Source organism: Trifolium pratense, linkage group LG7 (genome assembly GCF_020283565.1).
Source record: "Trifolium pratense cultivar HEN17-A07 linkage group LG7, ARS_RC_1.1, whole genome shotgun sequence".
In the NCBI taxonomy this organism is placed as follows: domain Eukaryota; kingdom Viridiplantae; phylum Streptophyta; class Magnoliopsida; order Fabales; family Fabaceae; genus Trifolium; species Trifolium pratense.
In genome coordinates, this window is record NC_060065.1 from 14,337,946 (window position 1) to 14,365,452 (window position 27,507).

At 34.2% G+C, this 27,507-nt stretch overlaps 3 protein-coding genes across 5 annotated transcripts; 2 read left to right on the plus strand and 1 right to left on the minus strand.

Moving 5' to 3' along the window:
- The first annotated feature begins 1,196 nt into the window (after positions 1 to 1,196).
- Positions 1,197 to 17,097, plus strand: LOC123898562 (SH2 domain-containing protein A-like). 2 transcript variants are annotated; one of them, XM_045949547.1, is made up of 12 exons: positions 1,198 to 1,533; positions 3,388 to 3,576; positions 4,583 to 4,777; positions 4,925 to 5,014; positions 5,300 to 5,377; positions 5,477 to 5,641; positions 6,597 to 6,965; positions 7,852 to 8,135; positions 9,619 to 9,781; positions 15,172 to 15,521; positions 16,695 to 16,772; positions 16,857 to 17,097. In XM_045949547.1, the coding sequence occupies exons 1-12, from the start codon at positions 1,387 to 1,389 to the stop codon at positions 16,873 to 16,875; spliced, it is 2,127 nt and encodes a 708-aa protein (XP_045805503.1). In that variant the 5' UTR covers positions 1,198 to 1,386; the 3' UTR covers positions 16,876 to 17,097. The 2 variants fall into 2 exon arrangements, with proteins under 2 accessions (XP_045805504.1, XP_045805503.1); XM_045949548.1 differs by lacking the exons at positions 16,695 to 16,772; positions 16,857 to 17,097 and adding an exon at positions 15,631 to 16,649 and having other exon boundaries at positions 1,197 to 1,533.
- A 4,724-nt stretch (positions 17,098 to 21,821) lies between these two features.
- On the plus strand, positions 21,822 to 22,580 carry LOC123897468 (17.9 kDa class II heat shock protein-like). The gene has a single exon (XM_045948121.1). The coding sequence runs from the start codon at positions 21,883 to 21,885 to the stop codon at positions 22,360 to 22,362; it is 480 nt and encodes a 159-aa protein (XP_045804077.1). The 5' UTR covers positions 21,822 to 21,882; the 3' UTR covers positions 22,363 to 22,580.
- A 481-nt stretch (positions 22,581 to 23,061) lies between these two features.
- Positions 23,062 to 27,406, minus strand: LOC123897467 (PHD finger protein ALFIN-LIKE 4-like). Of its 2 annotated transcripts, none has more exons than XM_045948120.1 (5): positions 26,789 to 27,406; positions 26,666 to 26,698; positions 25,111 to 25,339; positions 24,751 to 24,880; positions 23,062 to 23,844 (listed from the first exon to the last, which is right to left on the minus strand). In XM_045948120.1, the coding sequence occupies exons 1-5, from the start codon at positions 26,886 to 26,888 to the stop codon at positions 23,557 to 23,559; spliced, it is 780 nt and encodes a 259-aa protein (XP_045804076.1). In that variant the 5' UTR covers positions 26,889 to 27,406; the 3' UTR covers positions 23,062 to 23,556. The 2 variants fall into 2 exon arrangements, with proteins under 2 accessions (XP_045804076.1, XP_045804075.1); XM_045948119.1 differs by having other exon boundaries at positions 23,070 to 23,844; positions 24,637 to 24,880; positions 26,789 to 27,396.
- Positions 27,407 to 27,507: the final 101 nt, after the last annotated feature.

Below are 27,507 nucleotides of genomic sequence, written 5' to 3' on the forward strand. Positions count from 1 at the left end.
TGTTATTCTATTTTCAATATCCATTTTTCATCTTTTTAAGGACTGAAGTTTAAAGATTGCTTTATGCAATAAATGTGGTCATTGCAATGTGATGATTGTGGAGCACGTCCATTTGATCGGAAGTTTTCCTTCTATTTAAACCATGGATTTGGTATGTTTTGTAAAAAAAAAAATGTATGTCTCAACTACGTTAGAAATAATTTGAATGTATATGACCTATGCAAAAGTTTAGAAGTTAAAGGTTATAATTTATTTTACGACATATCTATAAGCGAACTTTAAATTGCTCTTATGTCTCATATTTTCTTATTCTTTTTTGACCAATAATACATCGAAGATGAGTTAAATATGTTATTTTAATATCTATCATTTAACTATATAATATTATTATATTTATAACAATTAGTATTATTTTTCATTTATAAAAATATTTTAATTATATAGTTAATCGAACCCGTGCAACGCACGGGTTTACCCCTAGTAATAATCTAATCATTATGTCAAAAAATAAACATGTAAATCAATTACGTAACAAACTCAACGCAACACAATTTTTTTTACATAAATTTGCATAATAAATACAGGCAGACGCGAAACGCATCTTGTCTGGCCGCTAGTATATTACTACCTCCGTTTTAAATTACTTGACGTTTTAGAAAATTTTATTTTTTTCAAATTACTTATCGTTTTGATAACTTAAAGTTATATTTTGTCTATTATATTTATACCCTCTTCTTATTTTAAATATTTTTATTGTATTTTTTTATTTACTAAACTTCTTCGTAAAAAAGTTTGTTTTTTTTTTAAAAAAAAATTGGTACATAACATATTAAATTTATTAGAAAGAGAAAGTGTGTGCAAAAATAAAAATATTGGTGAATTAAAATAAGAGTATAATAAAAAAATAAGATGCAAAAATACATTTTTTTTAATTTCTTATTTTTTTTTTCTAAAACATTAAGTAATTTCAAACAGAAAAAGTCTAATTTTTGTTAAAATATACAAGATATTTTATTTCTTATTAAAACTCTTAAAAATTGTTGTTTGGCTCATCTTCTTACTTCTAAGTTCTAAGTAAAAAAAGTTAATCTACTTAAATTTTTTTTTTTTCATTGTAATTTACCAACTATCTGATTAAAAAAAAAATTAATAATTTTTTTTGGAGAGGATACAATCCCGTATGCCCCCAACCCAACTACTTTTGAGTTTTCCGGTTTCAGCGCAAACATGGACTCTAAACCAAACCGTTACTCTTAACAGCCGCGTCAACACAAAGTCGCTAAATTTTTCCTTTTTTTTATTTTTATTTTTATATTTTCTTTTCACAAAAAACGCGAACGAAACCTCTTTTGGTTTGAAAACTTGTTCTTGTTAACATAGAGAGAGATGGGTAGTGATGCAATGAGAAGCAAAGAGTACTGTGCGCTGAAGGATTTTGAATTGAATTTTAATCAATATGATGAAAATTTCTCTTTCTGCTTTTGGATTTATTTGATGAATTCTACTACATTTCCTGCTATCATTCTTCATCAGGTTCATTTTTCTCATTTTTTCCTTCGATTCTTTGCTTTTTAGTTTATATCGTTTTGTTTTCTTTATTTTTTTCACTTCTTTTTAGAATAACGGTTTCTCTTCACAGGGTTCAAGATTTTGATTATAGCTATGTAATTTCAATTTTATAATGATCAATTTGTACTCCTTTTTCTCACTTGTACTACTACCCAACATTTATTTATTTTATGTTATGGGTGTGGCATTTTAATGGAATGCGTGAATCTGATCGACTGTTATGGTTTAAGTTCATATTTTAAGGGTTTTCAACAATGATGGATTCAACACGCCGACACCGGTAATAATCTGAGAAAATGACACAATTTAATGTAATTATAAGTGTTCGTGTTGTGTCGGTGTCTGACACCGACGCGTGTCCAACACCGGGGCATGCCTAATCTGAGGAGTTTCCGTGCTTCAGAGATTAGTGGTATGTGTTGAGTCCCTGAAGGAGTATTGTGTTGGAGGTCTAGGGCTCGATCCTCTCTACTTGGGAGTTCGGATTGGAGTAGAGAAAATAAAATCATAGTTTTCTCGGCTTGGGAGTAGAGAAAAAGGACACTACTGATACCGTTTTTTTGAGGCGGTTTTTGTGGTAACGGAACTTTTTTTTAAAACCTTGGAGAAAATAATACAAATCTTTCCATATTTTGAGAGCGTTTTTGTAGAAATGATAAATGAATACATATGATCGATATATTTTCATATTGAGAGTATTATAACAAGGTAGATTGAATTTGGAGAATTTATTCAAACCCCTGAATGTCCTCCCCTCACAAAGACCTTCATTCCTTCCTTTTTTTCAAAGCTCTCCCCTCCCCTCCTAAACTACCAAACAGACCCTTAACAAATATCCCGCTCCACATAAACCACAAATTATTTGCCTATAACAAATATATTTTTACTAAGGAAAATTGTTATAAGCTTTTATAAAATACATAATTGTGTGATAGAAGATACCAAAAACCTCGAATTTTGATGTGTTTCATGTCTCTGTCACTGTGTGTGTTTAGTGTTAGAAGAGCAGTACATATTAGAAGGTAGAACAATAAAATTTGTATCAATTTATTCTCTCTTTTCTCTCTAATAGCTTTCTACACTACTATTTTTTTAAATCATCTAATTATGCGTAAAAATGCTTTTTGGGACGGCTCTCCCCATTCAAGGTTCCCATGTTTTCTTAATCTGATTGAGACTTGGTATTATGGGGTTCACAACTCCAAGTCTCACATCAAGTAGTATGAGATGCTCAGTAAAGTATTTAAGTGGCTTCATTCTTCTCCATTGATAGCTAGCTTTTAAGGGAGCGTTTCCGAAGTGTAGAGATACTTATCAATTGGTATTAAACTTGGTTGCTGGTGACTCGAAAAGGGCTATCTACGGAGGGGATGACCGGAAAGGCTGAGTAAAGCATTGTAGACTGGGGACATCGACTCAGGATATTGTTATGATAGAGATTTGGGTATTATACGGTGCCCAAGTCCCACATCGAGTAGTATGGGATGTTCAGCAGAGTATTTAAGTGGCTTCTTCCCCTTTATAGCTGGATTTTAAGGGATTGTTCTTCAAGTGCTTGATTGCTTACCATAATCATAGTTTAGTGTGTCGGTTACGTATAGTTTGTAATCATACTATTATGTGCCTAAATCTTCTGAGTTATTAAGAATTAACTCTATCTTCAGAGCTTTAGCATCGTGATTTGGAATTCTATGGTTGAAAATTTGTACATCCAATTTTTCACCTGCAATACTTTATCATTATGTTCCCTTTTTGTGCTATTATTCTTTATTTATTATTCAACGTTCAGGTAGCTAAACAAATTACTTGGGTTTGCAGATTCACTCTGACATTTCTGAAAGTGGTCCTTTTCTCGTTATTAACGATAATAAGAGAATCAATGTTTTACCAATTCTTTACTTACACCAAGAAGCTCCGGTTACTTGGACCGGTCCTTGGACAGAAGTTCCGCATGTTACTGTTGATTTTGAATTTCCTTTGGAAAAATGGGTTCATGTTGGATGTGAGGTATTGTATGTGACCACTTGAGGATTAGCTTGTGCTATTTTGTATATGTTTCTTTGTTTATGGCTTAAAGTTAACTGAAATGTCATTTGCACTCTACTCCTATATATTGTTAATTACTATCTCTGTCCTTAATTATAAGCCCCATTTGAAAAAAACTACAAGGCCTTCTATTAGATACATTTATTAGTATTGTTTTTTTTTTCTTTCAAAAAATACCCATGATTAGTACTACTAAGTGTCTAAAGTTTAAGTTAAACACATTCATATACAAAAGAGTATTTTAGGAACATTAAATAGACACATTATGTATGCTACCTACTTTTATTAATATATTTGAAAATTTCAAAAAGCGCTTAAATAGGGATGGAGGTAGTGTATGTTAAGAAGTCCTACATCGGTTGCGAGATGGCCGGAATATGTGTTTATAAGTAAGAGGCAATCCTCACTTTACAAGCCGGTTTTGTAGGGTTGAGTTAGGCCCAACTCTCAATTCTAAGATGGTATCAGAGCCTCTCCACGATCGGTTGGGCCACCTGTTATCAGGTTTCCGCGATCGGGCCACCCACCGTTTATATCCACGCACCAAGCCCAATAGTGCTGGGCGTGAGGGGGCGTGTTAAGAAGTCCCACATCGGTTGTGAGATGGCCTGAATATGTGTTTATAAGTAAGAGGCAATCCTCACTTTACAAGCCTGTTTTGTACGGTTGAGTTAGGCCTAACTCTCAATTCTAAGAGTGTATTATAAGACATTGACCGTAATGCATGTTTATTCTTTTGTGTTGTGGATCTTCATATTTCCTTTCTAGATTTGAAATATGTACGAGTAAATAGAATATAATGAGAAAAAAATTGGCTTGCAATTTATCTTAGTATGACCTTTAAGCATTTTGGTAAACACATGAAGCACATTCCTTGCTGCTAGATGTTGATATTAGTCCATTCCTTTTTTCATTTCGAATTTTTTATGGGAATATATGACATGGCTATATTCTCTTGTAATTACAGGTTTGTCCAGATTATATTCGGCTTCAAATTAATGGGGACATTGTCGGTGAAAAGTCACTGTCGGAATCCAATTCAAGAAATTTGAAGGAATTACATTTGGCGAATCGTTGTGGAGACATAAGTGGTGTGCAGGGTTATGTCCACAATTATGAAGGATTCCATACTGTTTCTTCTATCAAAGATCATCATTTAAAGGTGATTCTGTGCACGTGACTGTAATTTTGGTTCTTGAATTTCTAATATGTTAGTTTCTCAAATGATTGTTTGTATGTTCTCTTGGATTATTAGAATTATAACAATACTTCATTCCTGTGTTGATAACTATATTTTATCTTATGTCAGGACCCGCCTTTGAAGTTATCAATAGATGAATCATCTGTCTCTGAGGTTGAGGTGGAAAGTGATGGTGTTTGGGGCATTGTTGGTGGCAAAGTAAGCAAGATATTCTGTACACAACACCTGTTAGTCTATTTTTGCCTTTATTTTTATTGTTATGAACCATAATGAAAAAGCTCTATGGAGCATTCCATTTTTTTTAATGGAGTTTAATTTTGGAAAAGATTGCACTTCTAGGAATGCAATTGTTAACATTCATTCTTTTCTTTTCTTTTCTTTCCTATGCATATACTTCTAAGAACTTGACTAATTATGTGCTGATAACTTTTCCATCTGGTTTAAACTTTATTTACAACTTTGCCTTTGCATAATTTGGCACAGGCATCTTGTCGCAGGAATTTCTCATTAGACGTTGTTTTATCAGATGCATTTGGACAACCTGTAGATAAGGGGGATGAGGTTTATGTTCCTGGCTTTAACACTTCTCAAGTTAATGCTATCTACTTGAAAGGAAGTTGGAATTTTTAATATTCGCATTACCTTATCTGATCATGGCAGGTTTTTGCTTCTCTTGTGTATGCTGACACGGGGGCTCCAGTGGAGAAGACAAGTTATGACGAAGCACCCCTATTGTGTAGCTGTGATGGAATTGAATTTTCTTCTTCGGAAAGACCTAGCAAGTTTTTGTTGGGTCGTGCATCATTTAAGCTCAGGATATCTCAGGTAAAAATACCATGCACAAAACATTGTTTCTATTTATAATACCACAATATCTGATATTATTCACTGATCAAGTGGAGATACGGTACCCGTCAAAAAAGAAATGGAGATACAGTACAATTATATATACACAGTTTACTGAATAAAAAAATCCTGAAGACTTAGAGATAGGAAACAATGGAAACTATAATATCAAAGATTAAAAAAGCAGGAAAGAATCATAGAAATACAATTGCAAAACAATTCCCCTCTAGTTGTAGCATATGTATGATTTGTATGCAGCTTATGACATATGTAAGTTATCCTAGGACCCCATAATGATTTAGTGACATTGTTTGCTGGGTTGACCCTTGGAACTTGCTAAAAACGTCCTACTCATGCCAGAGGAGATCTTTTCTAGAATACAATGACAATCTACTTGTGTGTTTAACTCTCATGAAAGATTATATTTGAATAGAGGTACAATGCTGATTGATTATCACAATTAATTTCCATGGGACCTATATCTCAAAAAAATTTCGATTCTTGAAGCAAGTGTTTCAGCTACAAAAGTTTACATATAGTATGAGCTGCCCAAAGCATGATAATCAACCTATGTGACCTAGCAACAACCAGTTTCTTCTTACTCTTCCTCGAGATGGGTTTCATGTATCAAGTACACAATACCCTAAACTGGATTTGCTTTCACTAGCATCTTTACCAGCCTTGTTGGCATTAGAATATTAAAAATGTTAATGTTTCACCTGTCCACACAAATGAACCTTTTTTTGGGTGACCCTTGATATATGCTACATCTGAATAATTGTATTACGGTGATTAATACTAGACAAGTTGAGGACTTGACTTACAATGACCTGGTTTATTTTATTTTATTTCAAATTCAGTCTTAATTTTTTGTAAATGAAATTTATTTTCATTATTCTCTGGCTCCATCAGTAACTATTGTTCCATTTGCCAGCTTTCATCCAAGTGTGATAACAGGTTGTTCCTCATCAGATTTTGTGTTCCAAAACTTGGCAATTATCCTTTCCTTCAGACAAACACCCGTCCAATTCGATGCATCTCCAGGAGCCGTAACACAAAATTATCCACTTTGGTGTGGAAAAAGTCAACCTATGCTCTCCAAAGACTAAATTTGTCACAATCTTCAGCAATTGGTGATGTGTCATTGGAACATGTGAATTCTGGTCATGTAGAAAAAACCAATCCACTGATGAAGCGGTTTAGAGTTGGATTTGACAAGATATCTGTATCAGTTAAGGCTGACACCCCCACCTCAAAGCAATCTGGTGTCGAATGTAATTCTCATGTATGGCCTGCTAATCAGGTAGTTTTCTGTTTCTTTTTCATTCTTACTTCATCTCAACTACAAAGAAACATACATAATTATATTTTAAAAAACAAAATGAAACGTAGCACGTGCATGGTCTACCCAGTAGCTTTTATGTCTATTATTCCCTACATGGTACTATGCTCACTACAGGGTAGTGTGATCATCACACAGACAACCAGAATATCTTTTTTATCCATAACCTTTTACATACATTTTTTACTTGGATTTTAATTGGCATGTTTGGACTTTTTAGAATATTGATTGTAGCTAGAGCTCTCCAGATAATGGAGGACCCCACTGAATGGAGTCCGGGGAGTAGTAAAATACAACAAATTATGAAACAACTGCTTTATTTTTGAAATTTCTTATCACAAATCATACTATAAGCTTAAGGCTATTGGAAGGCCCATGAATGGTTTTGCTTTACTACCCACCGCTCATGCATGCCAAGTTATGGATCACAGGCTAATGGAATCCCTGTGTAAAGATTTACTGATTAGGAGAGTAAGGCTATGTTTGGATTGGTGGTAAATGATGGAAAGGAATGGAACCTCGGTCAAACACACTTTGATATGGTATTAGGTGGCTAACTAGCTAGAAAGCATAAGCCTGTAGGAAGATGCCTTGGGATGCTTTTGTTTTATATCTTGCACTAAACATGTTTAAAATATCAATCTGATATCAATCTGATATTTAAAGCAAATATTTAAATATTTGATATTTAAAATGTCTCTAAAATATTTGTCAAGCATTCTTACATGCTTTATAAACCTTTCCACATGTTTCCTTTAACTATTTCTTTAGGATATTTGTCTTATATAAATAATAATCCGTGTAGTCATTCTCATCTAACTGTAACTGGAAACTTCAATAAAATTAGGTTGATAAGGGGTTTCCGACAAGCTTGGATGGAAGATCTCTTAATGTTGAATCAGATGACGCTCCATCTGAATCATCAGAGAGTATAGGGGAGAGAAGTCCACCTTCAAACAGTATGGAATGTAGAAGATATCCAATATCTGATATGACCATTTTCAAATACTGCCTGGCAGGCTTGGCTGAGAGATCTCAGATGCTTAAAGAAATTGCCACATCTGCTTCTGACAAGGAAATTTCAGAGTTGGCTCATCATGTTTCACACTATTCGGGATGTTCCCACCTTGGGTAGGTGATTTTTCTTTATGCAGCTATGTATAATTGTGTTAATGCCACAAGAAGGATGATAGTCGAACAAAATTGCTATTATCTAGAAAGGTTGCTCTGAAAATCATATGTTAATCAACAACGATTCTTTAAGTCTTATAATATCTTATTCTTATCTAGAATGTCTCTTCAGATTAGTTTCTTATCTGTATGTATGTTAGGTTATCCCTTAGAGTCGTTTCCTATCCTAAACTATTTTTAGATTATCTCTTATGATTAGTTTCCATATATTTTATTTGTTATTGTGATTAGCTTCCCTATTTGATTAGTTTCAAGAGTCTAGTTTTAGTATAAATAAGTTTTAGTGCTTCATATATGCATCATCATCAATTATCAATTCAAACCATAATCATTCTTGAAATTTGGGTTAGCCTAACTCAACCCTACAAGTTTGGTTTTTAAGGTGACAGATGTATTTAACTTAAACACATTTTTAGGTCATATCTCATCCAAAATGACTCTGTATTATTTTACACTTAGCTAAGCCCTACGGATGCCAAAAAAAAAAGGATTGAGAAAATCATCCTGGCCCCTTGGCTATTCCAGCGGCAGACTGGTCCAAGCTTATCCCAGTTGCAGGCTGGTCTACGGCTAGATCAACAAAAACCTCGTATTGCTTTGATGAGTCCAAGTCAATAAGAAGCTATAGGTTTCATGATTAACACAGCACGGGAGTAAATGGGTTTTAGCCATTTGAAGAGTCTCCCACCAATGATTGCGATTTCTCTTAATACTGGCCACAATAGCAAATACAACTGCTATTATTGTAAAATATGCAACACTGTAGACCTCAACGTGAATGCTATAATTCACTGAACCTAAATTCAAGTTGTGAATGTTCTCGTAAATTCTTATAAACATTTTTTCAAGCCATATCACATCCAATGAGTCACTATTATCACCTTGCCTGACATCCAAGACTGAGCATTTGGAGCGTGATTTGAGTGACCATATAATGGGTGGCACAAGATATCTCGAATAAGCCCTGATACAGTATTAGAATTTGAGTATGATTTAATTCAACTCTATAAAACCAACTTGTAAGGTGATAGATGCCTCCCTCTTATAAACACTTTTTAGGCCATATCAAATCCAATGTGGCACTCTTAAGACCATGCCCCCGTCCAGGTCTGAACATTTGGAGCATGACCTGAGTGGCCCTATAATGGGTGACACAGCATATCTTAGATAGGTACTGATACCATCTTTGAATTTGAACCCCCACAAAACCAACTTGTAAGGTGAGGTATGCCTTCCACTAGTGGACGCTTTTTCAGAGTTCAGACCACAAGTAAATTTGCTTCCACACCATTATGTCTTTATTATTTGAGTAGTTAACAAGAAGCACTAATTTCTTGTGTTTTATTCAATATGATTAACTGCATTTACTGCAACTGCCCAGTATGTTTCCTCTTTTTAATTACTGGTTTTGTTTTTAAATCAGAAACCAAATATTAATTGCAAAGAGATTGATAGAGGATGGAACTAATCTTTGGTTGGCAATGTCTCCAAGCAATCACCCTGTTCCTTGGGAGAGTGCAGCGTATGAGATTGAAGAACAATTCATGAAGATTGCTTCTTGTGGGTCAAGATCTCTCTCTCATCAGGTGCAATTTCTTTGTTTCTTAAAAGAAAATTACTATTCCCTCCATCTCTTATTATGTGTCTCATTTGGAATATTTGTTTTGTCTCATTATTTGTCATTTAATATCAATACAACATTTATTACATTTTTCCAATGTTAGCCTTATATTATTTTTTTGGTCAAGTAGCCTAGTGGCTAAAAATTCCACCCTTAAGGTGGATAAGTGGGATGACCGGGGTTCGAACCCCGGCCCCCTGCATATATAATGCAATGTCCCTGCCAACTGAGCTAAACTAACAGGTCCAATGTTACCTGATAGTTATGACAGACTTTATAAAAGGAAACGTGGGAAGAAGGACACAACTAATCATACCATTATAGGAATGTTTCCTTATTCGGTGAGGGAAGGGAAAATAGATCTGGATCTGATTGATTAAATAGGAGAAGGTTCCTGCCATTGTTTTGAGGCAATTATTTTAGTAGTCACTCTACTTGGGAGATTCTAGGTGTCTCGAACTACCTAGCCTATCTTTACATTTTCTGCATTTTATCATTCTATTTCTACTGTAATTTCAGCCATAGAATCACCTTCATTCTATGAGATATTCAATATAACATTTTATTCTGTTCTATATTTTACTACTTGATCAATGTTTAATCGTAATCGAGATCGAGTCCTATCAATTGGTATCCAGAGCTTTGGTTACAACCCAAAATCCAATCACCGAATGGAGAAACGTGTTGATGCGTTAGAACAAAGGATGAGCAAAGCTGAAGTTGCAGTTGAGCAGCTTCGTCAATTGGTTCTGGAACAACAATCACGACCGCCACCAGTCACGGTGGAGCAGATTCGCGAGCTCATTCTAGAACAACGGGATCGTTGTAAACGTCGTCGGGGGCGACCACGGGAAAGGGTGCACCACTATGACGAAGAAGAGGAATGGAGCGATAATAGCACGTGGTCGTGGGACTCACGATCTCAACCACCGCAAACTGATGGTGGTAACGATATATTCTACGACCGCAAAGAAGAAATTCACCTCAACAAATCTGAGTTTCAGCCGAAAACAGAAGTGAATGTATCTGAAACTGGTGTGAAGGTTGCGACAGAAAAGATGAGTGTGATGCAGAAAACAGAGCAAGTGGTTGCTCTGGAACCACCGACCAAGCCACCACCAAAACTGTCGGGACTGCTATCAGAACAACCATCGGACACGTTAGAGCCGCCATACTGCGACTCAGTTGCTACAGTTCCACCGCAAGCAAAATCACCGGATCCGAATCTGCTCATCGTGGTTGGAGTAATTCATAAAACGTGGAACCCAGGGATTTCGGTACATCCACGATCAGAGGAATCACTGTGGAAGGAGATAATGGACGAATCACCATGGAAACAACCATTGAGAAACCCGACTCAGCTGAAGGAGAGTTTACGAAGGAGGCATGTGGATTGTTCTCATATCACAATCATACCACCACCCAAGCCACCGGACGACGAATTGCCACCAACCGCCGTCGGGACGCCGTTAGTTGAGACCGCCATCGTCGAAGACATTCCTTGGTTGAAGGAATTTGCGAATCTGAGGAGAGGCCAAGGGGCAAAGTCGGAAATATGCAAGTTGGGCATATTCCTAAAATCAAGGGGCCAAATGTACAAATCTTTGCAGTCCATTTTGCACAGTAGTAGCATCTTGTTACACGTGTTCTCAGCAGGTCAGCACACATCCCATCTTCTCTCCCATGTGCCACTTAGTGGACACCCTTTATCATCTGTTATGTGTCATGGTTACAAATTGCAAGGAGACTTTGGTCAATTTTTTAACCTTGTGGGTCAGACCCAAGATAATTTTTGTTTGAATTTGAAGAAAGTAGTAATATGGGTTGGCATAAAGTTATTGGGCTTTAAAAACAATCGGGCCATAAGGAAGGATGATGAGAATTTGAAGCTTAGAAGGAAGGATTACTTTTCAACTCCACATCCTGGAAAAAAATTGTTTTCTTCTAGAGAACAATTATCTAAAATAAATGCAGAGGAAACTAATTTATTATTCAAGTTCATGGCAAAGGTTTGTAACCTTGATCATTTTTCAAAACCTCAATTAGCAGCTACTAAGAAAAATTACAATTTTATGATAAATCCCACCAATGGTCCATGTGAACCATCAACTAATGCTTTGATGAGTCATGGTGCTCTCATAATTTTTGAGGAATTAGTGGAAAGGTCCCCGAACACTGAAACATTACTGAGAGGTGAGAAAGTACTTATGTTCATTAATAAGGAGAGTAGAGAAAGGATCATGAATAGGAGAAATTTTTTCCATGTAGCTCTTGCATCAAAAAATAGAAGAATGGAAATTATGAAGCTTGACTTAGACTGGCCTGTGGTTATTATGTTAAGTTTTGTAACTGGTTTGGCTTACTGTGAAGATAAAAATATTGAGATGGAGGCAAACCTAGCAACAGATGCACTTTTCAGCGTACCTTCATATATTCAAGACATTGCAGCAAGGGTTCTAACATCTCTTGGCTTTAACTTTGATAATTCTTATTTGATTCGTGAAGGGGAATGTAGTTTTCTTTCCACCAGTATGGAATCAACAGAGCAACTATATGTGACAACAAGCTTGAGAGATGAATTGGATGTTTCCTTCTCTTATTTACCTAAAATTATATCAAGTTACAATAACATGATTTTTTGTGAGGAGGATACAGTAAATGACTATGGGGTTGTCAAGTTCTGGGGAAATGCAGACAAAGCAATATTTGATGTTTTAAATGAGTTTTCTCTCGTTACTATATTCAATATATTTGATATATTGGAAGATGTTTTTGTGAGTGCTTTGATTGAGATGAATTGGAAGTGTGGGCATGATTCATGGATACACAAGGTCTTGGTTCCATTTATGACAGTTTCGTATAACCTTCACTTTATGAAGGAAATGATAGCAGTGTACAAAAGGAATGGAGACTATAAGTTTGGTTTTGAAATGGTGTCCAACTACACAATAGTTTTGATCAGACCATGGGACCCAGGGAAAGTCAATGTTTTTATGGCTAAAGTTACTTGTTTGAATGAAGTTTGTCGACTGGATGATGAGCCTGAAGAAGCCATGGTAATTAGAAGGAATGAACAAGGGGAGGTTGTGGTTTTAGTAAAAGGGAGGAGACTACATACCTTTCAGAATTCATGGGAACCGGTAGTTGAAGAGCACAAAGAGTTCTCAGGATTCCTCCTTGAGGACAAGGAGAATTTTGAAGGGGGAGGTATTGATAGTTATGACAGATTTTATAAAAGGAAACGTGGGAAGAAGGATACAACTAATCATACCATTATAGGAATGTTTCCTTATTCGGTGAGGGAAGGGAAAATAGATCTGGATCTGATTGATTAAATAGGAGAAGGTTCCTGCCATTGTTTTGAGGCAATTATTTTAGTAGTCACTCTACTTGGGAGATTCTAGGTGTCTCGAACTACCTAGCCTATCTTTACATTTTCTGCATTTTATCATTCTATTTCTACTGTAATTTCAGCCATAGAATCACCTTCATTCTATGAGATATTCAATATAACATTTTATTCTGTTCTATATTTTACTACTTGATCAATGTTTAATCGTAATCGAGATCGAGTCCTATCATTACCCTTATTTATTAAATTAGTTGCAAGTATATGGTGGACAAATAATAAATTGAGTACAATGATATTTTACTCACATTGTTTTGCACTGAAAATTTATATAAGTAATAATCATTTTATTAATAAATGTGCACATTCCAAATGAGACACATAATACGAGACAAAGGGAGTTTCATAAATTTATATAATTTAGTTCACCTTTATCTGTTTATAACACGGGTGTTGTGTAATTGGTAGTACATTAATGAGATACTAGTACATTTAGGGTCCGTTTGGTGCGCAGGATAGAGAGACAGGATATGATAACACAATCCTATCCTATTCAAATCTCTTGTTTGGTGCATTAATTGGAAAGGATAAAATAAACCTATTACTTATCCTATCCTACTTAGCCTTTGTTATTTTAATCCTTATTTTAAGCTAGGTTAGCAACATGATAGGATATACTAATACTGTTCCTCACTTCGATTCCTGTTGAAACCATTTTCGTGATTTTATTTATTCTTTTCTTTTTGGGTGCTGCGTATATAATTATTAATATACTAGTATCTTTCTAATATTTCTTTTGAAGCAATATCTTACTAATATATTACTCCTATTGATCTGGAAAATTGGAAAGTTCTTCTTTCTGCGTTTAATATATCATAATATTGATCTGAATTTTTATTTGCTCACCACATACTAATCTTTATCTAACTATTTTATTTTAATTGATAATGAATATTCATTATTATTGCTGGATTTTTTTATTATTTGTACCCAAAAAATTGATATTATAGTTACAACAATTTTAAGTAATTTTATTGTTGTCGACAAAATATTATCAGTGCCGATAAAATATTATTTGTGTCATATTGTTTGCAGTTTGCACATACTTATAGGTTGTCATGATGCTACTCATCTTAAATTTGTTAAGTCTTTATAATGTAATTTAAATACGGTTCGATAAAATTATTTGACAATATATTGTTGCTTTATCGTTGTTTTGTTGTTTCGTTGATTCCTTGCTACTTATGTGTGTGACAGTTTTAATTTGATACAATTTAAATTTTGACAATATATTTATTTATGTTGTTTTTACTATGTTATTTTAGTGTTACTTGTGTGTATGACAATTTTAATTTTATCAATGTATTTTTTACAATTATATGAAATTATGTCACAATGATAATTTTGTCATTAATTATTTTATTTTATGATAATTGAAAATATAAAATTGTTTTTTTTATAAAAAAAATGAATTGTTTAACAAGAATAATATTTTCATTTAAATAACATGTATCTTATCATGTCAATATCAAGTGTGCACCAAACACATGATACAATAAAATAATGATATCATCTTTCTTATCCTTTGTGCACCAAACACATGATAGGAAACATGCTTATCCTGTCACTATCCTATTCTATCCTTATCCAGCTTCTTATCCTATCCTATCTCAATCCTATCATGCGCACCAAACGGGCCCTTATGGTTACTAACATGGTAAAGTGCTTTAAACACAACAATAGTTTGAATCTTATGTGATCGGGCCTTAACTTATATATTTTTCGTATTGCCAAATTCTACTCAAACTCATGTGGTGGAGTTTGATCTCTACTGTTTGTATTTGTGATAGAGTAACTAATCATGATTAAATCAATGTTTTCCCTAATCAGAAGACTATACAAAGTAAACCGAAAGAGATAAAATACAAGTTAGATTGATATTTGGGGGTATCAGAATCATAGAAAATTAGAATGCAAAAAATTCATTGCTTTTGTAATGGTTGCAGGACTTTGAGATTCTAAGAAGGATTGCTGGATGTCAAGAGTATTTAACACAAGAAAACTTTGAGAAGTTGTGGTGCTGGTTGTACCCTGTAGCTTGTGTAATATCCAGGGACTGGATAAATCCTATCTGGGATTCCATTTCACCTAAATGGATTGAAGGATTCATCACCAAGGAGGAAGCAGAAGCCTCACTTCAAGGTCCGACAGGATTTCAAGAACCTGGTACTTTTATACTTCGGTTCCCCACCTCAAGAAGCTGGCCCCACCCAGATGCTGGTAGCCTAATTGTTACTTATGTTGGTAATGACTACAAACTGCGCCACAGACTAATTTCAACGGATCATTTATATGGGTAAGGTTTATATCATTTTGGCCGAATCTGTTGTGTATTTTCTTCTTAGATGTTCAAAGTCATTTATGAGGAAGAGTTGATGATATGTGCTTCCAATTTAATTATGTAGGTAATCAAGTGTTTAGGTAACGACGAACAATATGTAGGTAATCAAGTGTTTAGGTCGAGATGTTCTTTAGGTGAAAAATTGTTATTGTCCCGTTTTTGGTCTAGATAGAACATCAAAATGATGGTGATCAACATCAATAATAACAACCAAATCCCTTTTCCACTAGGTAGTGTAGCTACATTTGATCAAATGATCCCATAATGTCTTGCTATATACATATGATTTAAGTTCGTTGATAAACATTCAACTCCAAATCTTTCTTAAGAGTTTGGCCTATAGATTTTAGTCTTCTGTTTCTAATACTGGACTGTTCATTCTACTTTTGTTCAATGTTTTTATGGGTCTTCTGCATACAAACAACCTAGGACCAAACTATTGGCAATAAAGAATGGGAGGGATCGTAAGGATAAAGTTCTTTAACACTTGGTTGTAAATGTATTGACTATATCTGAAGCTGTGAAAAAAAGTAAATGACTACGGATTGGATTGGATCAATGCTCCTTACAGGAGTGGTGAAATTGACAGAGGAATGGAAAAAGAAGACAACCAAAGGGAAGGATCAACTCCTACACTCTACCTCACCCAAAGTCCCGTTAACTAATTTTCTGATCTATTTTCTGTTCTCCGACCCGTTCTTTTTTATTCAGTCTTCTGACTTTCATTTCTTAATATTAGAATCTTCTCTGCTACTCACTCTTTGATTTTGTAAAGTTGAATTAGATTTAAAGTGTACTGAATGTAAAATAACTTGTTTGGGTACTTTCACATAAAATGGAGTTGAACAATAGTTTTTAAACCGAAAAATTATGTTTGGAGCCAAAAACTCTAAACCTTAACTTCTAATTAGAATTAGAATTGATTAGAGGTAAAAACTTTGTACTTGTTAACACTTAAACACACTTAAATTTTATTGACACTATTGGCATCTATTTGCGATGCATTGAACAAAATGTAAACATTTAGTTCTATAAATTATTTTTTCAGCAGACTCATACTGCATTTATGTATTGACACAATTCATTTTCATCTTAACTAAAATTTCGTTCACGGTTGTTCATATATAGCTCTGATAATCAAAGAATTGATGTAAAGCCTTTGCAAGATATGCTACTGGCAGAACCTGAGCTATCTCGGTTGGGAAGGTAAGATATATAGCAGCTTTATTATATTGAATTGTTAAAATTTCATAATATTAACTGTTTTTTATATCATTGGCAATTTTTCAGGATAATGAGAATTTATTAAGCACACTTGCATTTGCATTATGGCTGAATGTCCCTCAATTTCCAGTTGAAATTGTCTTTCAATGTTGTATTTGTCATTATAGATTCACAAAGGACGATAGGGTTATAGGTTGAATTATAATAGGTTATTTTCTATTTAATTTGTATATTATATATATTGTAATACCCTCTAATTTTTTTTTATTAATTAATTTTATTAAATTAACAAAGATAATTTTAATTTTATTCCTCTCTCGGTACAACCGACCAATTCCCCTTCCGTTCAAATTCTCTTCCTATTTGATTGATAACATGTGTTATATGATAAGTTGTGTTTCTTTTTTCTTCAATTGCTTAAAATTCACCTCTTAAGGTAAATAAATGGGAGTTTGCGGGTTCAAACCTCGGCACTATATATAAAATGCCATATTTCAACCAATTGAACTATGTTCACGGATATATATATATATATATATATATATATATATATATATATATATATATATATATATATATGGGGGCTGCTAACTTAGACCCAGTTGGGTCTAAGTTAGCAAGGTGCACCTTTTCAGTTGGACAAAAATACCCATTTTTTAATTTTTTGGAAGAATAGAGCAACAGGGGCATTTCTGTAATTTTACGCAACAGTACACGCGCCCCCCACTTCTTTTTCCCCCCCCAGGACACGTGGCAGCGTGTGATTGCACAAAATCAGCGCGCGTGCATCACACGCGCCGACAAACGCGCGTCTTGCTTGCTGGATGACGCGGAGAGAGAAAATTCTGAAAAAGCAGGCCACGTGTCATGATATGATTGGCTGCGTTAATTTTTTTCCATTTTATACTTTAAACTCGATTATTTCGTCGTAAATTAATTTTTTATTTTTTATTTTTTATACCAAAATTCACAATTTTTTTTTCTCTACAAATAGAGACTTGGTTCGTTTGATTTGTACACCGAAAAAAAAACGCAATTTTTCACTACTTTAAACTCGATTATTTCGTCGTAAATTAATTTTTTATTTTTTATACCAAAATTCATAATTTTTTTTTCTCTACAAATAGAGACTTGGTTCGTTTGATTTGGACACAGAAAAAAAAACCCAATTTTTCACTACCTTAATCTCATTTTTCACTACCTTACATCAACTCACTGAAACCATTCTACCAGAAAAATGGTTTCGGAGTACAAATCTCTGAAACCATTCTACAAGCTAAATGGTTTCAGAAGCAAATAACTAATAATCAACTTACTGAAACCATTTTACCAGCAAAATGGTTTCAGATTACAACTCTCTGAAACCATTCTACCAGATAAATGGTTTCAGAAGCAAACACAATTAATAAATTACTCACTGAAACCATTCTACCAGTAAAATGGTTTCAGAATACAACTATGTGCAACCATTCTACAAGCTAAATGGTTTCAGAAGCAAATAACTAATAATCAACTTACTGAAACCATTTTACCAGCAAAATGGTTTCAGATTACAACTCTCTGAAACCATTGTACCAGATAAATGGTTTCAGAAGCAAACACAATTAATAAATTACTCACTGAAACCATTCTACCAGTAAAATGGTTTCAGAGTACAACTATGTGCAACCATTCTACAAGCTAAATGGTTTCAGAAGCAAATAACTAATAATCAACTTACTGAAACCATTCTACCAGCAAAATGGTTTCAGATTACAACTCTCTGAAACCATTGTACCAGATAAATGGTTTCAGAAGCAAACACAATTAATAAATTACTCACTGAAACCATTCTACCAGTAAAATGGTTTCAGAATACAACTATGTGCAACCATTCTACAAGCTAAATGGTTTCAGAAGCAAATAACTAATAATCAACTTACTGAAACCATTCTACCAGCAAAATGGTTTCATATTACAACTCTCTGAAACCATTGTACCAGATAAATGGTTTCAGAAGCAAACACAATTAATAAATTACCCATTGAAACCATTCTACCAGTAAAATGGTTTCAGAATACAACTATGTGCAACCATTCTACCAATTAAATGGTTTCAGAAGCAAACATTAGTTTTTAATTACCGTTTTATCTCATTTAATTAACTAAAAATAGTTTCAGGTCTCCAAAAATTTCATAAAATATACCAAAAGTTCCAGAATATTATCTACTATTTTCCTGGTATAATGGTTTCAGTGAGTTGGTTGAGTTTACAACACACAAGTAACGTATTTAGTAAACAATAAAATGAGATTAAGGTAGTGAAAAATTGCGTTTTTTTTTCGGTGTCCAAATCAAACGAACCAAGTCTCTATTTGTAGGGAAAAAAAAATTATGAATTTTGGTATAAAAAATAAAAAATTAATTTACGACGAAATAATCGAGTTTAAAGTAGTGAAAAATTGCGTTTTTTTTTTTCGGTGTCCAAATCAAACGAACCAAGTCTCTATTTGTAGAGAAAAAAAAATTATGAATTTTGGTATAAAAAATAAAAAATAAAAAATTAATTTACGACGAAATAATCGAGTTTAAAGTATAAAATGGAAAAAATCACGCAGACCCATTCATATGCTGACACGTGGCTGCCTTTTCAAAAGCAAAATTTTCTCTCTCCAGCTTATAATCTAGTGTGGCGCAGACAGGATGATCTGATAGATCAGGATGATCTGGGCTGTCTGATTGATCAGACAGTCTTAATGAGATCACATCTTGGCTGTCTGATGGAAATCAACGGTCTGTAACCATGCCCCTGTTGCTCTATTCTTTCAAAAATTAAAAGAATGGGTATTTTGGTCCAATTGAAAAGGTGCACCTTGCTAACTTAGACCTAACTAGGGTCTAAGTTAGAAAACCCCTATATATATATATATATATAAGTGGCTTAATTAGTAAAATGGTCCCTTAAAGACATTTTTGGTTTCAGATTGGTCCCTTAAAGAAAAAAAGGTCCAAATAGGTCCCTTAAAGAAAAAAAAGTCTGAATAGGTCCCTTAAAGACATCTCCGTTAATCAGTTTGGTCCTATTTAAACCTCTTTTTAGGGACCAAACTGATTAACGGAGATGTCTTTAAGGGACCTATTCGGACTTTTTTTTCTTTAAGGGACCTATTTGGACCTTTTTTTCTTTAAGGGACCAATTTGAAACCAAAAATGTCTTTAAGGGACCATTTTACTAATTAAGCCTTATAAAAGTTGTATTTTAATGATGTAGTTGTGAAATTTTGATAACTGCTAAAACAATAGTGATTTTACCTATACATTTAAGCACTTATTGACTTGTTTTATAAAGTTATTTGAAGTAAAAATCTCAATTAATTGTAAATACTAGCAAATTAGTATTTTAGCTATTTTCACCTACTCCACTTTGGTAAGTTTTTACGAGATTAAGATTAATGATAATTGTCAATTTTCCTTATAAATGATTTAAATTAAAGACTCTTGTTAACTTAATTTTGTTATAAATATGTTGGTATATATTAGTTATATTTATATTTATTATATTTACATCATATAACAGGGTTGTAAAAAAAAAAAAAAGAGAAGAAATTAGAAGCAAGAGGCGGTCAAGTGGCTTAGGGAATAAAGGAAAGTCGAGTGGCAACATCCACCATCTTAAGAAAAGCATGATCACTGCCCAATGTCTAGAGTGGGCATGATTCGGTTTTGGAAGAAAACTAAATCGAACTGAACCAAATTATTTTCAAAATTCATAGTAATCGAACCGAACTAAACTGTGTCTTTCGAACTAAACCGAATCGAATTGTTAAAGTGATTCGGTTTTATGGTTTTGAACTAAACCATAATTAATTTTTCACTAAAAATAACTGAACCATTAAACCAAACCGAACCGAACTAAACTGATAACTATGAACCAAACTGTTTCAATTCAGTTTTAGAACCATTAGTTATGGTTCAATTTTTTTGGTTTGGTTCGGTTTAGTTTGGCGGTTCGGTTTGGTTTTTGAGTTTTGTTGTCATAGCTTAAGGGTGAAGTCTTGTAAGCCTTGTTGTGTTTGAAAGAATTCATTATGATATCGAGAGAACTGAAGAGAGAGGGGCGGAACGCAGAAACAAAGAATGAGAGCAGAAGGAGACGAGAGGAAAATTAAGCTAGATGCACACCAACTATTTGAGGAATCAATCGGTGTTGCTATTTCATTTTTTTTTTCTTCTCACTTGTGTAAAGCTGTCATGGTAACGAGCAGCTAAAAACACTTTTGTTGGGATTAAATGTAAATTACTCGGTGTTTCTTGTTGATAGTGATATACATTTAATTAATTAGATGGGAGTACAATTGAAGAGAAAAAGCAATCAATTAAAATTATATTTAAAGTTACAAATTTTTTTACAAGTAGCTTAGTGGCTAGAAAATTCACCTTAAAATAAATAAGTGAAGTATCTGAACTTCGAACCCTAGTTCATGCACATATAGTGTGATGCCCTCGTCAACCGAGCTAAGCTCACGAGAACATTTGCACTCATTTTTATCATAGGTTTTAAGAAAATAAATTTCTTATATTTATTTATTTGGATAAAGAAAGAAAAATAAGAACACTTATTAAAAAACTAATATATTTTTTTTCGAAAACTTTGTATTCGGCACTAGACCGATTAATCCAAGGGAACCAATACCACCGCCCATTTGTGGGGCCTCATTTAAAGCCAAATTTTTTCCTTTGTATGAACTTAGCCCACCAAAATTGGCATCAAGGGGAATCAAACCTGAGACCTTGAAAGGAGCGTACTCCAAGGACTCAAGTCAACACCCCTAAACCAATCCCAAGTGGGTTAAAAAAAAAAAGAGATTAAAGAGAAAAAATGGAGCAAAAGGTTCGGGAAGCTACTAGAAAAAGAAAGAGCTCGAAATAAAAAGGAATATTAAGAAAACATGAACACTCGAAACTACTAGAAGTTTCAAACCACACGACCGTGTAAATTTTGTTTCATCTCTCTTGAACTTTCTAGTTTCTCTTCCTTCCTTCTTCTCACCGTTTAAATACTACTCACATTCACCACCTCTCTCTTCACACAAAACAAATCAACGCATTTCACAATGGATTTCAGATTGATGGGTTTGGATGCTCCTGTTCTTCATGCTCTCCACCAAATGATGGACCTTTCAGACGACACTTCGTCTGACAAGGCATCACACAATGCTCCGACAAGGTCCTATGTTAGAGATGCGAAGGCAATGGCTGCTACTCCGGCAGATGTGAAGGAATATCAGAATTCGTACTTGTTTGTGATCGACATGCCGGGATTGAAATCTGGGGATATAAAGGTTCAGGTTGAAGATGACAATGTGCTTGTGATAAGTGGTGAGAGGAAGAGGGAAGAAGAGAAAGAAGGTGTTAAGTATTTGAGAATGGAGCGAAGGGTTGGGAAGTTTATGAGGAAATTTGTTCTTCCTGAGAATGCTAATACTGATGCTGTTTCTGCTGTGTGTCAAGATGGGGTGCTCACCGTTTCTGTTGAGAAATTGCCTCCTCCTCAGCCTAAGAAGCCTAGAACTATTGAGGTTAAGATCGCTTGAGTTTGTGTTTTTATTCGAATAATGATGTAGTAATGTGTTTGAATCAATGTGATGGTCTTTTGGGAAGAGGTTGTCTTTTTTAGGTTGTTCTTGTTATGTTATGTTTTGTTTTGTTTTGTTTTGGAGAGTTATTGTTAGTGTATTTTGATTTGCTCAAGCACAAGAATGCAATGAAGTGATTTTGTTTCAATAACAATTTATTGACCTTTATATATCAATTGAAAAGCTTCAAATTTATGTAGTTAATTTTATTGTCATTAACCTTCGAGGTTGGTCAATATTGTATACACGGAGTGTTAATTGATATGTCCAAGAAATATGTAATGTGTGTCAAACAAAGGACATATATTGTATGGGTGTAGTACACTGATTTAAAGAGTGTCGAAGCAAAATAAAATAAAATTAGGTAACTTGTCTGAGTTGTTTGACTATATCCTACATGCGGTGCATATTGTGGCATGTCTAATTTTTAGGTATTTGTGTTTCATAGGTTGTCATAGAAAAGAAAGGGTTAATATATCTGAAAATCGACATGTTGAAAACAAAAGTCATTTAAAAATATGTTATGTGAACTTTTGTAAAAGAAACAGGATTAAAATTGGAACCAGAAAGTTTAGGACTAAGGTCGATTGAAATTTTTGGATGGAATAAAAGTGAAAGTTGATATATTTAGAGGCATCAAAAATATATTTAACCGTACAAAATATGTGTCAATGTTGCTAGCTAAATATAACCATTTATTGTATACTGTCGTCGCTGAGTGTTACCGTTGAGAAATTGCCTTTTCCTCTACCTAAGAAACCCAGAACCATTGAGGTTAAGATTGCTCGAAAGTTTAGAACAGAGGTAATGTTCTGTGAGAGGCAGAGGTAATGGTCGGTCATTACTAAAACGCACACACAACACAACTGCAAAGTTCCAAGTTCAAATACGGAAAAAGGTATCATAATAAAAATATCAGCATTGCCAATTAGGATTTATTGACTCTGCCTATTTAACTAACTGCATAACCAACATTAGTCCTAGATCTTTCTCTAAACAGTTAACAATTGATAATGACCGTAATCCATATGATGCTTAACAAAACCAGCCCCTAGCACAAAGTTCTTGTATGCACAACTCAACATCAGGGATAACATGAAATTTACTAAAACATAAACACCAATCTATACAAACTCCTATATCCACTGATTGTCAACTGCAAGCTCTCTTGCTGCAACCTGAACATTTGTATTGTTTGATATGCTTAGCCTTCGCCGGAGTAATCTTCACGCATTTTCCATGAAACCACTTCTCACATATGTCGCAGCAAATCCAAAACTCGTCAGTTGAATAGCTTTCTCCACATGCCCCACACGATGAATCTTCATGTTCTTCCTCAAAATCTTCCTCGTCTGCACTGAGACCATCCTCATCATCTTCATTTGATTGCGTTTGCATTGCCATTGGTTTTGAATCCTTTTTCCGAGGTTCAGAACCTCGCTGCATTTGTCAAACCAAAAATAATAACAACTTTAAATTGCTAAATATAAAACCAATCAGAAACAAAAACTCTAGCTCTAAAAAGAGGGATATATGGTTATATAACAATCAGGAACTGGATAATGTCAAAAGACTTTCTCGCTTCAAAGAGAGGGATTTAGATGCCCTGCGGTCAGGGTTTCATCGATATGCCACAGTCATGCAAACTAGACCATCGGATAACCAACTTTAGGTAAGGTCGAACCGTACGAAAGTACCCAGGTTCAATCCTTAGTTGAAACAATCATTGGTTAGGCTTACTTATGTTTCGGCCGAACTCTAGATTACTACAGCCCTTTCACCTCGAGAAACTGAAGAGTTAAAGACAAAAAAAACATCAAATCAAAATTGGACGACTCACTTTTTGACTTTGTACCGAAGTCAAAATACCAGGTGAGAACATGATCAATAGACTCACTTTCTGACTTTGTAAATCAGAGTCAAAATACCGAGTCAATATCGGTCATTTAATCTTGATTGAGAGGTGATTGACAGTCCAGATTGCTTGACTGTAGATTCCTCGACTGCAAGGAACTCAAATCCCTCAATTCTTTTTCACTTTTGATTCAAATGCTAGCAACATATTACACTACTGTAAAAAGCAATTGATTTCATTGCTAAAATACAGGAAGTTTATTATATAAGAAGCGATTGATCTCATTGCCAAAGGCTATAAAACTAGCAAATTATTACTGTTAGTGGGCAGCGGTTACTGGTTGGTTAGTGGTTAGTTTGATTTTGAAGCTTGCTTACCTTAGAGTTTGATTTGGCTTTGGTACTGCTATTATTAGAAACTGACTTTTTCTTTCCTTGTGTCTTGGCCAACCCTGTAACATCTTCAAAGATTGTTGGAAGATCATTTATCACCTTAGAGTTTGATTTGGCTTTGGTACTGCTATTATTAGAAACTGACTTTCTCTTTCGTTGTGTCTTGGCCAACCCTGTAACATCTTCAAAGATTGTTGGAAGATCATTTATCATATCAAATAGTTGCTTCCTGCAAAAAGATGATAAATACATATTACTAAATGATGACAACTCAAATTAAGTCCCATTGCACATGTGTACACGACATTCACATTCTCTCCGTCATTTTTCCTTCGACTTTTGTTCAATGTTATCAATAATAGACTGGAAAATTCTACAATGTAAAATAGCACATAGCGTTGCAGTTTTCATAGCAGAGAAAAACCGCAACTTTGTAAAAGGGGCAAGGAAAAAATATACCTGTCAGATTTGTCGAATCCGAACCTAGCACCAAAATAAAAAGCCACAGAAAGTAACCAAGCATCGCTGTGTACAGCAACCAAAGAGAGCCAATCCTTTTCTTGCATCCCATCTCTAGCAAAGTTAATACCCAATGCAGGCTCTGGAAGATCAGGTGGCACTTCCTCATTTGGCAGATCGACCGCCCACTGCTCACTCGGAAATCCATAAAGGCAAAGGTTTTCCTTGTCTGTATCAAAAAATTCATGTAAACTGACTAATATATATCAACCAAAAATACAAAATACAATCAGAAATTTCGACAATGGAACTAAGTAAATCAACTTCAATTCATCTTATACATCTATTTCTGAAGCTGTAAATGAACATTTCAATTTTTAAATTCTCAAGCAACCTAGATCATTCCCTTTGCCTGTTTCCTGAGAGGTCACTTGGTTGAGGACTTGTTCTTCAACCTAGAGGTAGTTAGTTCGAGACCCGGCACCAAGAGACAAAGATCATTCCCTTCTATTGGGATTTTTTCACGCTCGCTGGAATTCAGCAAGCATATCAGAATATAAAATTAAGGAATATAATGGAGTTGTAGGATACATTTTAGCTCACACTATTAACACTGAGACAAGCACGCATATGACATATGCAACAACAGCAACAAAATTATTTTCTCATAAAGTGAGGTGGCAAGCACTGTTATTGACTATGGACATAAATCCGCCATAAAACGCCATGGCGCTGTCATTCTCTCAAATTGCGCATGGCAGTGGTAAAAAAATCGGCCATGGCAGATATTTGACAAAATCGGTGGCAAACAGAAGCAACAACAAGTACTAATTGAACCTAAATATGATGTGACATAACCTTCGGATCCAATTGAATGAGTTTCAGCTTAATACTTCCCACATGTAATGCAACAACATATTGTACGCTAACAATGTAGCACTCTATAACTTTTTAGCACTCAAAATATATACTCATTCAGTGTATTGTCATAACTACAAAAGATAATAATTTAGCTTTTTTCATGTGAAAAGTAGCCATCAGCATTTTGGATCCATATACAATTACAAATATAAAAAAACATGTAATTAAAAGCTATAAACATCGTAGAAGAATATTGCAACTGAGATGTTTCCCATAAATGGTAGCATCTAGATTTTATTATCACTCTAATTCACTCTAAATACAACATTAGAAATTAGATTAAATGCAAATATAAACTAAAAAGAAACAATAATACAAGCTCTGAAATTGCCAAGTAACCGTAAATAATACTAGTGTTTTTTGTCAGTAAACGAAACGGTAAACACCACTAAAACTCACACAACAGCGAGGTCATATCATATCAATTAGGGCATTATTAGTCATATCACATTAGAAAAACTGAAAAACAATTTACAAAAAGGTGTAACAGTGAAAACCCGTGAAAGAAACAAACATATTAAAAAAATAAACAATAAAAAAAAAGAAACTTCTATGACGTTTTTTTTAAGTTAAAAGAACACAAAAACTACAAACATAGAGAAGACAAATAATAATATGCGAAATAAAATGTTACCTGGATCACACTGCTGGTAGAATTCTTCGATATCTGGAGAAGAACACAATAAAAAAATTTACACACAAAAAATAAAGAGAAAAATTATAAAAAAAAATTTCATGAAAAAGGAAAAGGGCTGACCAATGGTGAGGGCTTTGATTAAGGCAGCTCTGCGACCTTTGAAATCACGAAAGACTTCTTCGACAGTACGAGGATCGTAAGGAAGATCTAGTCCGTCCATGGTTGTTTGGAAGTGAAAGTGAATTTTTGTGGAGGGAAAAACTATTTGACCCTTTTTTCTTTCTGCGTCTCTCTGTGTGAACTGTGCATTAAAGTAATGGGAGTAAGAACAAGAAAATACAATTGTTTGAAACAGGACTGAATTTTAGGACATCATTATTGACTCAGAGGATGCATTCTAACCATTTAACAACATATATAGGAGTACACAAGGGCACACAAATTCAACAATATAATTATATAACATAAGAATTCAAATTAGACATAACATAAACAACAACAACAACAACAACAACAACTCACATAGCAGGAAAGAAAAAGACCACTAAAACTCAGAAACTTAGATGACACGTTAAACCCCTTACTTGATTAGCAATGAATCCCTAAATTTTTGAATTTTCCTTCTCCCTTGCTCTTTCACGATCTCTCCCTCTCTTCAAGCTTTGTTTTCTAATTTTCAGTTTTGGTAAATAGCGGGCAATCCTAATTTGTCATTAATTTAGTCTTTTTATGGAAAACAACCTAGGTCACTTTCTCCTCAAATTATACAAATTCTGTTTTTATTTCTATTTATTTTCCTCTTATTATAACTAAATTAGTGTGTGTTTGGATATTTAGTT

Excerpts from the sequence above, each read along its gene's own strand:
- LOC123898562 (XM_045949547.1), top strand. The coding sequence starts at position 1,387 with ATGGGTAGTGATGCAATGAGAAGCAAAGAGTACTGTGCGCTGAAGGAT. Across the intron at positions 3,577-4,582 it reads GGGTTCATGTTGGATGTGAG|GTTTGTCCAGATTATATTCG; the intron begins GTATTGTATGTG and ends TTGTAATTACAG. Across the intron at positions 9,782-15,171 it reads CAAGATCTCTCTCTCATCAG|GACTTTGAGATTCTAAGAAG; the intron begins GTGCAATTTCTT and ends TAATGGTTGCAG.
- LOC123897468 (XM_045948121.1), top strand. The coding sequence starts at position 21,883 with ATGGATTTCAGATTGATGGGTTTGGATGCTCCTGTTCTTCATGCTCTC.
- LOC123897467 (XM_045948119.1), bottom strand. The coding sequence starts at position 26,888 with ATGGACGGACTAGATCTTCCTTACGATCCTCGTACTGTCGAAGAAGTC. Across the intron at positions 25,340-26,665 it reads CTACCAGCAGTGTGATCCAG|ACAAGGAAAACCTTTGCCTT; the intron begins GTAACATTTTAT and ends TTTTTGATACAG. Across the intron at positions 24,881-25,110 it reads GGATTCGACAAATCTGACAG|GAAGCAACTATTTGATATGA; the intron begins GTATATTTTTTC and ends ATCTTTTTGCAG.